Source organism: Zeus faber, assembly GCF_960531495.2.
Source record: "Zeus faber genome assembly, chromosome: 7".
NCBI classification, from domain to species: Eukaryota; Metazoa; Chordata; class Actinopteri; order Zeiformes; family Zeidae; genus Zeus; species Zeus faber.
Genome location: NC_137203.1, coordinates 15809025 through 15820977, shown reverse-complemented (window position 1 = coordinate 15820977; position 11953 = coordinate 15809025). Strand labels below are relative to the sequence as shown.

General features: G+C 43.5%; 1 protein-coding gene across 1 annotated transcript; it reads left to right on the top strand.

Annotated features, from left to right (window-relative positions):
* Positions 1-6870: 6870 nt before the first annotated feature.
* On the top strand, positions 6871-11094 carry wdr31 (WD repeat domain 31). The gene is made up of 9 exons (XM_080004045.1): positions 6871-6929; positions 7399-7531; positions 7799-7873; positions 8181-8325; positions 8428-8528; positions 8696-8763; positions 9234-9375; positions 10093-10255; positions 10374-11094. Exons 1-9 carry the CDS (start codon positions 6883-6885, stop codon positions 10574-10576), a joined length of 1077 nt encoding a protein of 358 aa, XP_079860171.1. The 5' UTR covers positions 6871-6882; the 3' UTR covers positions 10577-11094.
* The last annotated feature ends 859 nt before the right edge of the window (positions 11095-11953 follow it).

Below are 11953 nucleotides of genomic sequence, written 5' to 3'. Positions count from 1 at the left end.
GGAGGGGGGGGGGTGGGGGGAGAAAAAAAATGTGAGTATCCGTCGCTGAGCGGGGATGGGTGAGCTCGTCTTTTTTTTTCCCAGGCAGCCTTGTCCCGCTGCTCGGTCCCTTCATGTATTTTTATTACAGGCCATCCACTCCTTACTGGGCGGTGACGTCACACCCCTACGTCACGTCAAGCAAACGCTCCCCAAGTATTTGAATGGGACAAACGGTGAGATATGCGATTATATATCTATTATTATTATTATTATTATTATTATTATTATTATTATTATTATTATTATTATTGGGGGTCCAGCCTCGAAGGGGCGGGAGCCCTAATGTTTTTGTTAATGAAAATCTGACGTCAGTAGTCTATGGATCTCATGGATCCGCTGTACTCACAGACCAGGCGAGGGAAACGTGTATTCGGGGCAGTTCTGACACGCCGCCGTTCAAGTTTGATACGGATCGGTACGTTATTGTGGAATAATGTTGTAAAAAAAAAACAACTGTATTTTTTGGCATCGGCTCAACGCTGGCACATGTGTAAATGACGGCTCTCACAGGTCACATGATAGTATGTGTATTTATATATAATATAGAATTTATATATACCCCTAAGAAGATTGAATTCATGTGAAGAATGTCCTATTTTGATTCAAAGATTTGTACATTTTAGTTGATTTATTTATAGGTTTATAAAATACATTATAATTGTGAAGGCAGTTTTATGTTGATTTACAAAGTGCAATAAAATAATTGTGTTTGTCAAAATGGATGAGTAATTGTGATAAATATTTGTGATCACAATATTGAATAAAATAATCATGATTATAATTTTATCCATAATCATGCAGACCTACTTCAGGCCATGATAGTTAGTTGCGTGGTAGGAAACCCACCCACAGCCTCAAAACCCTACCGATCATAGACTTACACTGTAACCAGGCCGGAACGAATCAACTTCTGCAGTCACAACACACACCGCAGACACAGACAACAGAGAGCCAAAGCACACTCGTACATTGAACTTTAACAAAGCGCCCACTACCCTGGACCCCGCATATTGTTGTCTGCAGCTATATATATTTTTTTATTATAATTACATGATAGTAACATATATATCAAAATGGATTTGTTATAAGCCGGAAGAAAAACATCAGCTTCCAGTCACACAATTCTATTGAGTTGCAAATAACATAATATCATATAAAGATGGATTTATTATGAATGGATCGCCACTATAAAAAGTTATCAACAAATATAATATTAGATTGAAATAATTGTGAACAATGTCAATTTCTCTCCATTTTACCCATCCCAGTAACTGACGTACCTGGGAGCAGTGGGCTGCCATATAGCGGTGCCCGGGGAGCAGTTAGGGGGTTAAGTGCCTTGCTCAAGGACACATCAGCACACTACCAGGAGAAGCCGGGGATCGAACCGGCAACCTTCCGATTACTAGACAACCCGCTCCAGCTCCTCAACACCACATTGAGACATTTACTTATATTTTAAGTATATAAGTATTTGCATTAACGTTAAACATACTTGTCACACCCAGTTCCCTGACAGACATTATAATATGGAACTACACAATAGGATTGGTTCAGTGGATTGGTTCCTCTTGCTTTGGCTTCCTTTAAAAGTATATACATATAAAAATGTATTGTTAAAAATAAACTAGGTAGAAGTAAGTAACCGTCCAAAATCTCCAAAAATCAATAAATGGATGAATACAATTAAGTCCAGATACTTGAAAAACATGTACTTAAATACAGTAACATAGTACTTGTACATTGTTACTTTCTGCCACTGGATTCATTATGATTTGATCAAGACCAAATAGTAAAAGCCAGAGCATCCAAAGTTGTCGGTGTAAAAATTCCAACCTGCTATCAATTGAATCATTACTTGTGATTTTTTTTTATCAGTTTAAGTGGTAATCCATGAGATTATTTAGTTTAAAAAATCAGATATTTTATACTTTTTTTTCCCCCTACTGGCATTTAAAAGAAAGCAGCTATACAATGTATTTGTGTTATGCATGTGCTCCTCTGCAGTATATGCTGCTTAACCACAACCCTAACCCTAACCCTAACCCAGTGTTGGTCGTGGGTCCGCCTTTCCCGGCAAGAATACACTGATCGTGCATGCACAAGAGGTGCAAGACAACCGCTGTGAATTTGATAAACCAGCGTAGCTATTTGCGGAAAACTGTCGATAAGGAAGAACACTCACAAATAAGGACAAAATTATCCCCGCCACCTCAAGTCACCACGAAAACAAAAACAAACAAATCAGGCGATAAGAAGAATGCAAACTATGGAGAAAATAATCTGACGAGGGTAAACCCAGATGTAGGGGGTGGGGGGGCACCATTGCAGTTTTGTAGTGTCATCCACCAAACACAGACAATGTTGTGGATTACCACTTTAAGTTAATCTTGTACCCTTGTACCATTTCACATCAAAATGATATTGTTCTGCACGGAGGAAGGACAGGATGCGGCACCGCTGATAGCAGAACCAAATACTTTGCCATTTTGCCGCTGTGCCCAAAATAGGCCTCCGACGCAGGCCATCGCCTGTTTGGTCCGTACAGGAAGAGAAAGTTATGAGCTCAGCTCCCACAACCACAAACTAAATTCCTCATTCAGGTCTGAAGCAGATAGCGGGTCTGAAGTCTCAGATCCCGGGTTTCAAGAGAGGCGATGTGGTGCAACTAAAAGGCCGCCGCCGGTTGTAAGATAGTAATAAATTATGTAATGCCTAACAGTTTCCCCTCTGAGTCAATATCTACAATATTGACTCAAATCACAAATCATTTGTCTGCGCTGCACTTCTCTGCTTTGCCATCCGGAGTTCGCCATTATGAGAATTGCTGCATAGGTCCCAACTTATTATTGATGATTGCTTCCTTCATTGTAACATATAATGTAATGCTATTTAAAATTACTTTTAGGAGGATTTAAATGTATATTTAATACAACACAGTCAATTAATTCTATTATATAATTATAGGACCCAGAATCGCGATTGTGGCGCCTCCCCTTGTGGCTGCCTGCGCGAGCACCTCGTGTCGATTACGCACATTTTGGTATTTTTTAGTATTTATAGAGCTTATTGTGCGTAATCACCGGGTGTCATGACATTTCACTGCATATATGTATGACCGTATGTATATGTATGTGACAAATAATCTCTTGAACTTGAACATTATAGATAAGACTCCAGATTGAAATGGAAGTCTTACTCAAGGCTTTGTCATTACCCTGAGTGGAAATGCAATGGAACGTAATACAAATTACAAATTATTATTACACTTTTTGTGGCCATGACCCTGACTGATAAACCCTGTGAAGTTTTTACCCACTGCCTCAACAGCAACTACCAGAACCAGAACGTATAAAATTCAGGTCATCTCACAGAAGTATTGAACAGTGTTAATTGTAACCCAGCAAAGTGGCCCAATTAGACGCGGAATGGGAACAGATGCTCAATTCACGCCGCATACAATGCACTCGTGGCTATAAATGGTTTGAATTGGACTTCGGAACTGTGTTACATTCCACCTGTCTCCGTCATATCCCGGTCACCGTCGAATATTCACTCAGATACCGAATAAAAGACATAAGACAAGGAACAATAGAATTTTTAAGAAGAGCCTGAAACACAATGTCGCTAGAATAAACGCTCGGCGTCCTGGGATACGGATGAATCGTTCCAGATTTGGAGGGTGCGTGGGGAGTCGTGTCAACCTGTGTCTGAAATGGAGGTCAACCACATTTCTCTCTGGGGGGCTTACACAGCAACAGGTCCAACATTCAAACCGCCCCCGTGCCCTTGATTAAAGTTGTGATCCACACTTTTTTTTCTTTCCAAAGGCTGCAGTTCACACATAGGCCCTTTTTGAGGAGTACAAATTCATGATCTTGTGATTTAAATATGATCACTAAAAAAAAAAAAAAAAAAAAAGGGAATGGGGTTAAGAAAAGTATTGATTGAAAATAATGTAGGTACAGCTCATAAGATCAGCTTGTAAATCAGCAAATAATACTAATCTTAACAGTCCATTGGCCTTTACTTTGTATTTTGATTTTATTTGTGCATAAATCACGGCTTCTAACTCCCACCCCGTGGTTCAGTGTTTGCATGGGCAATTATACAGTAATATATGTTCGGGTCACTGGGGACGGGGGCTTTTCAACTACATCCCGTTGGGGCCCAAAATTGGGGGTTTGGGGTTTTCTTCGTGATTTTTTGTTTGTTGCGTAATCAACGTGACGTAGCTGTAAAACAATGAAAAAGAAAATGCACAAAAACCGGCGACAACAAAAAAATAGTCCGTGTTTTCGGACATTACCCATGTTTGTTTTTATACTGCTTCTGCATAGTTCGTTTTTTCTTAAAAGCTTTCAGCCGTGGCGTGCATTCCTCACGTCAATCCAACTATAAAGAAGAATCGTCTCGTAACTCATTAAAATATGTTTCCTGGTCGATCCTGTGTTTTCTCGACAATGACACACGTGTCACGAGTCGACGGGGGACGACTTGAACAAATTGTGATCGACGAGCGATGGGCGCACGGGGGGGGGGGGGGGGGGGGGGGGCAACTTTTACCTTGAAGGCGACGTCCGCCTCGGCGCGTCCGGTTGGGCTCGTCACGTGGCCCCATCCACTCGCCTGGTTACCGCGACGCGTCGCTAAGGAGAGGAGGCGCCCGTCGTCCTCCGCTCCGTCTTCGGGCCGAGCCGAACGGGATCCCCGCGCCCATGGCAGCTCCCGCACGGACGCCGGCCGCCGGACCATGACGCCGCCGGGGCCGACGCCCTCGGGCCGCGCGCCGCGCCGCCTTTTCTTCACCCGGCTCCCGTGGCATGAAAGATAAAGCGAGATTAGTTAGCATGCCAGCTAATCAGCGTTAGCATCCCCGCGACCACGCCCCCTGCCGGTGACAGGTAGGAAGACTTGGGCTGGCGATGACGGGGGGCGCCGCGTGTTTTCTTTCGTATTTATTGCAAATAAACTATTCTAACTGGCTCATTTGTGTAAGGACAGCCCGCTAACAGGCGGCAGGACTAGCAGGAGTGTGTGTGTGTGTGTGTGTGCGTGCGTGCGTGCGTGCGTGTGTCACTAATTCCTTGTGACATTAATGATGCCGCTCTAATAGGATTTTGACCTTCCCTTTCCTGCCAATTATTTTGCGGGCAAGGGCGGGGGCGCACTCGCACGTCCCAGATCTCGCGGCGCACGCTGGCCCGGGCCGACCCGCACGCACGGTGTGACGCTAACGCGTTTTGGATAATTACGCAAGAGCCGGGACAACAACAGCATTCATCTTAATCACAACCCATTTAGATATTAACCTCATTGTGTATTATTTCAAATGCTGCTGTTGCCCGCAGTTTGGACGTTCTTTGCACGGTGTGCGTTCGCGTGTATGGGCTGGATTTGATCAAACTATGATAAATAAACAATGCCAGCTTTTGCTTTCGAAGTGAGAAAACTGACAGATACTTTTATTGCCCATGTAGATTTGGCATCGTTCAGAATCGGAATCTGTCTCATTTTCAGTTGCAAGAAATGTGTATCGGTAAGGGTTGGTGCATTGTAGTGCGGACAGACGAATCGCACAAAAAAAAAGAATGCTCAGTAAAAAAAAAGTCGATTACACAAGTTGTGCTTTACGCACTAGATAAAGGTAAATTACCAAAAGGCTATGGTGGGCTGACTGGCAAGTATGCAAGTATTAACTGGGTATAAATATAAATGATGATGAATATAGTGGGGTTGTTATAATTACTGTGTAGTTATATAGTTATTGTATATGATGTAATCATTATTAAATACCGTTATTATTGCCCCTATTTTTGTTCTGATTCTTATTCTTCTACCCATTATCACCGGTCATAGTGTCGGGCGCCCAGAAACCGACGAAACCACGGACACCAATGAATACGATTTGTGTGGAGGGCAGTCCACACATGCTGTGGTCTAAGTTCGATCCACATCGGACCATATCAGTAGGAGTAGTTAGTAAAGTTTCTGGAGCCGAGGTACCGAAAGCAGCAGCGCGAAGGGACCGGGGCTGGTGGAGAGTTGTGGAGCAGAGCGCTTTGTGACATCATCATCCAATATGGTATATATGTGCAGAGTATGGCTCTGGGGGTGGGGGGGGGTCTCCGCGCAGGATCTGCGTTGGGTCGAGACGGGAGACAGCAGCAGGTGATGCTGCGTTCCAGGATCTGCGTGGAGGTCTGCGGCGCCCCGCAACGGCTGGGGTTCGGGGGTGTGTACTTAATCAAAGTCTGGTCTGGTCGCACACCCGTTAGCACGCAAATGCCCCGTGTAGGGTCGCAAAAGAGAGATCCCCACCACGGCTGCCTTGGTCACTCCTCCCGCTGTCTAACGCAGCAGAGAGTTCGCGGGAGAGAGTTCGCGTCATCAAGGGACGACTTAAGCTCTTACAGGGACAGCGTAGGCTTATCTCGGGTTAGATTATTAAAACACAAATTTATATTTCAGATTTTTCTGGATTTTGATGACTTTTTCAACGAAAAAAGCAGGGGTGAAGTTGTGAAATGTTCGCGAGTTTGAGGCTTGTTTTCGCATTGGTGCAATCGCCGCGACCTACATTGACCCTGTGCATTGCTGCCTGCAGCTATATTTATTATTATTATTATTATTACTGGTCAATTGGCGTTGAGTCCCTAACCTCTTCCTCTTTGGCCGACTGTATGTTACAAAACCTTTTCATTGTAGTTCTGGAAGTCAGACCAATGCATCATCTCCATCTTCTGCACCATCTTCACTTGATGCAGATCTGTAACCATCCCAAATAAACACTGTATTTGGTGTGATTTCCCTCTGTGCACCCAGGCTTCCAAGGCCGACATGGGGAAACTACAGAGCAAGTTCAGAAAGAGATCTGACCTGTACAGGTAAGGAAAGCGCGCTCCACTTCCTGAACACCGTGAATATGCAAGGTTATTATTTGGGTATTATTATATATAAGTTTAACTTATTACGTTTTGTTAATGTCTGCTGGACCTGTGTCCATCGAAAATGCTACCAAAATGAATGGGATTTTTTGAATTAGTGCTTATAAGAATTCTCTTATTTGAAGGCGGCAGCATGGACAAGAACCTGTTTTGAGACAAGCGGAATAATCAGCTCAGCCAAAAATGTATCTGCTCAATAAGAAATAAAGCATTATGGCAGTATTCATTAACTTCTCCATTAACTGGCGAATATCTGTAGCATAGCAACTTGGTGAAGAGTTTTAATTGTCATGTATGCCTTTAAATAACAAACATGAGTATGTATTGAATAAATAGTAAATCTAGACATAATACAGACATCTGTGGATTGGTTCACCCCTGTGCTTCCGCTGGTGGCGTCCCTTTGCAGGGCGTCCCAGGGCAGCGAGCTGGACAACACGTGTGACAGTCAGGTGGTGCAGTATGAACCAGCTCATCAAGGATCCATCAACACCGTCACCAACCTCAGCTCAGACCTGTGTGTGTCCGGAGGCAGCGACCAGGTAGGGAAAACAAGCCACCACTCAAGTAATTAAAAACTTCCAAGATAGTGGACGAAAACTTTTAAGACGGAGAGTCGGCATACAAACACCTGAATCAATGTTAAAATACATCAAGTGGTTCTGGTATTCGTCTAGGTGATCTGACAAAAAAAAATAAAAAATACAAAACACAAAGTCCAGATACAAATTAAATATCCTATTATGTAGAATAGTAATAATACATCTAATGTGTTCTTGTTTTCTATGTGTGTGTATGACACCATGCAGGCTGTGGTGGTGTATGACTGGAAACAGGGCCGGATGTGCCAGTCCTTCCAGGGTCACAACCGAGAGGTTACCAAGGTAACGTCATCACTGTGTGTGTATGGAAACAGGATGTGGACAAAATAATGGCCGCACAAAAAAAAGGAGTTTACATTTATGTAATTAGTACTTAAATCACAATTACACCTTGAAGAATGCTGCAGTGCCTCAATGTGTGCTCCTACTGCTTATTAGGTCCCCGATGTTCATTTGCTTCTGGGTGTTTATGGTATTTTGTCCACTACTGTATATTTGTGGAGGAACGGGGTTGCTCACCGTTGTTTATTAAATAAGAGTTATTAAATATATTTCCGTATCCAATCTCCTTTCCTCTCCTCTCTCCCAGGTCCTGTGCTACCCCGGCAGCACCTGGATCTTCAGCGCTTCGCGGGACAAGAGCGTTCTGATGTGGGACCTGAACCAGGGAGACGAACCCATCCAGGAGTTCTGTGGACATGAGCTGGTGGTCAACGGACTGGCTGTCGGCCCTGGTATGTGCAGACACGCACGCGCACGCACGCGCGCGCGCGCACACACACACACACACACACACACACACCGCATCATTATTTTTGTGGTTTGGTCCTGTGCAGATGGGAGGAAGCTGTGCAGCGGTTCCCGGGACAACTGGATGTGTCTGTGGGACATAGAGTCCGGGGAGTGTGAACATAGACATAACATCTCCAGAAACCTGGTAAGAAGCACTATGTGTGTGTGTGTGTGTGTGTGTGTGTGTGTGTGTGTGTGTGTGTGTGTGTGCGCGTGTCTGCACCTAATTTGGAAAGCGAAACCAAACAAAAAACATTGATAAGTCGCTGGTCATTCCACCATTGTTTCGTTCTCTCCGTGCCGTTTCTCCAGGTGACTCATGTGTGCTGGGTCCCGGCCAGCTCTTCTGTGGTGCAGACTTCAGAGGATAAAACCATCAGGTAGAGAAAGAATTACCCACGACACTGCACTCCATCTTCATCAGACTGGAAAGGTTAAACTCAGCAAACTAACACAGAATAGATCCAAGTTTTCAGCTTGCTGTACTTGTTATTAAATGGACCTGGTCAGCGTCAAGGTTAGTTTTAGCCCCTTCAGCACACACATTTTACGCTACCCCATGAGCATTTTCCTGATGATAGTTGATATTTTTAGGTTCTAAATGTTGTCCTTATTTACCTTTTTTTCTTATTTAAAAAAATAATCCACACATTTTTGTCAAAGTAACTCAGTTGTGCTGTAATTATTGGTTAAAGCAATGGAACTTCAGCCCTTTCAAATGGAATGCTGAGAGGTTCTTTTTATTTCTGTGTATGATTTGCACATATTTGACCGAATGGATGAAATGTGTGTGTGTGTGTATATGTGCGTGCGTGCGTGAATGGATGCAATAATGCGTGTATAAACGCAGGGTCTGGGACAGCCGTACGTGGCAGGTGACCAACACGTTTCCAGCCAAACAGTATATCCAGACCCACTGTGACGTTTCCCCCAGTGGGAACTACCTGGTGTCCAGCAGCAACGGCTTCGGAGGCCAGGGCTGCGAGGCCACGGTGAGACTGGAGGAAGAGGAGTTCTGGGTTTGGAGCTATTAAAAACAAACAAAAAAAAAGTTTAAATTCACTGTATATCATTTGTAATTTTTTCTTTTGTCCGTTTTTATACAATATTGAGAAATTTATATTTTTGATGTGAAAATGAATAAGCCAAAAAAAAAAAAAAAAAGCATCAGCATTTTGTCTCAATGTTGTGACATGTCATTTATACCAGTGATGAAAGGCTCTTGACGATTCACTCTGTAAAAAGAGTTTTGTAAAGATAATTTTTCAGACTCTTGATGAGTTTTGATTCAGTCGTTTGTAACGCACGCTGAGCGAGGGAGCACTTCCTGAAAGGTGAACGAGTCAGCAGACTCGGTTCGGCTCTTGAGTTGTGAATGGAATTCTCACAAGAATCGTTTCGTTCTGTCCAAATTATTTATTTTTCGGGGAATACAATGTGTAAACATTAAATATGAACTATGCCAAAAGCCTTGACCTTGGCCTTTTTTAATGACCCCACGAACTGAATCCTCAGTTATTAGTTTGCGACGCTCGCCAAACTCTTTTGCCGGACTGACTCCTAACTCATTCCCGGGTCATTTAAAAGATGTGTTTGCTGTGAATGAATCGTTAGCGGGTCATGCGTCACTAAACTGCCTTTTGTGTACCTGTGTGTCTATCAGCATGATGTGTGCTGTATTTGCTCTATGTGTGTGTGTGTGTTTGTAGCTGTGGGACCTGCGTCAGCCGGGCTGTAAAGTAGTGGAGTACCGAGGGCACCTCCAGACCACGGCCTGCTGCATGTTCCTCCCCACGCCTCACAACGGCCTCCCCAGGGTGGCCACCTCCTCCCACGACGGCTCCGTCAAGATCTGGGACCAGAACACCGCTGGTACATACTTACACACCGACAAGGAAACCGCATAAAATAAACCATGAAACAATCAGCATTAAAACAGAAATCTCTCTCTCGCTTGACTTGATCGCCCTCTCCCTCTCCCTCCCTCCAGTCTGTTTGGGGACGCTGACCCTGGACGGAGCCGGACCCCTGGTCTCTCTGGCTCCCAGTGACCCCACCAACCTGCTGTGTGCCAGCTTCAACACCGGAGTTCACGTCATCCAGCTGGACCAGGGACCCGGTCAGGCCCACGGGTCCGGACCGGGTCCGGGCGGAACCCCGGGATTAGACACTAAGGTGGTGGCACGGTTCTAAGACAAAAAATGGAGCCAAAACCCAACGTTGGGACGAACTCACCCGAACCGGAGCCGAAGAAGGGCGGCTCTCTGGTTCTGTGGACGACGCGTCAGCAACTCTTTTTATTTTTGCAGATCTCATGAGAAGGATTTCTGAGTTGTTGGACCCGGTTACGGGTAACCCAGAGGTGAGCGACGGGATGGGGCACAGGTCAAAGGTCACGACGTGCATGTAGGTCGCAGTCCCACTTCCACCAGCGTCATTAAGCACAGGCGATAATGAGCGGCACAAGGGATGGTGCCATCTTTATAATGAGCCCTCCATTGTAGAGTTCACTTTTAATTTTAGGATGATCATTACTGGAGACCTGGCAGAAACAGGGTAAATAACTGTCGGTAGCAAGTAAAGCTAGACGAGAAACAACTTTTTATTTATGTAAAGGAGCACTGTGTGCGATTCTCTAGTCGCTTACAAGGTGAGTAAACAACGTTAAATTGCAACACATTTCTTAATTCATCCTTTTACTAAAGCACTAAAATGTTCGTTCTGAAAGAAAATGACAATTCTTATTATTCATAATTAAGGAAAGAGTTAGGATAGTTTATCCTGACCTGCTGCTCACTCTTACCAAAGTCAATCTAAGTTCTAACAAACTGTAAAATATGCTCTCATTAACCGGAGGGGGAAAATGACAAATTTAAGGTTTATTCACCGTGTAAACAGCTGGAAGTGCAACAGCAGAGAATTCACCGGACAACCATAAAGTGGTGAGATACTTTCACAAATTCATTCCAATGACATTTTTGTTCATACATCAATGTTGTCTCAAACTTTTAATCATTCAATAGTGTAACTTAAAAGTCTCATGTCCACTCAGAGTTAAAGGAAATGGATTAAATAGAAGTCATTTACATGCAGATGTAGAAGCAAATGACTCTAGATGACATCTTGACTCAGCCCTAGTTTGAATAACTCATGTAGTACTATTTCAAACGTACAAGCAGACGTACTTATTGTACTTCCATCCATGTAGATCAGAAGCTTGAGCACTTGAGATAAAAGCAAATATTTTTCTTAAAACAAATTGTAATGCAACCCTTTTTGGGAGGACTACTAACACTCAGGTAATTTGTCTCTTAATGTCTTCTATATAAGCTTAACATATTAAATAACGTGATCGTCTTCTATTTGTTACACTAAAGTGAAGAAAATAAACAGATTTCTAATATTTTTTTATGTGAGTGGAATCCTTTTCACCTTATCTGCATTAACATCAGTTATGTAGCTTTCATTAGTTTCATGTTATGACTTACTACAACACTATAATCAAAAAAAGATACGGCACTTCTATTAATTCCACAGGATTTAGGCTGTGTCTTTTGTTCATACCAGGGA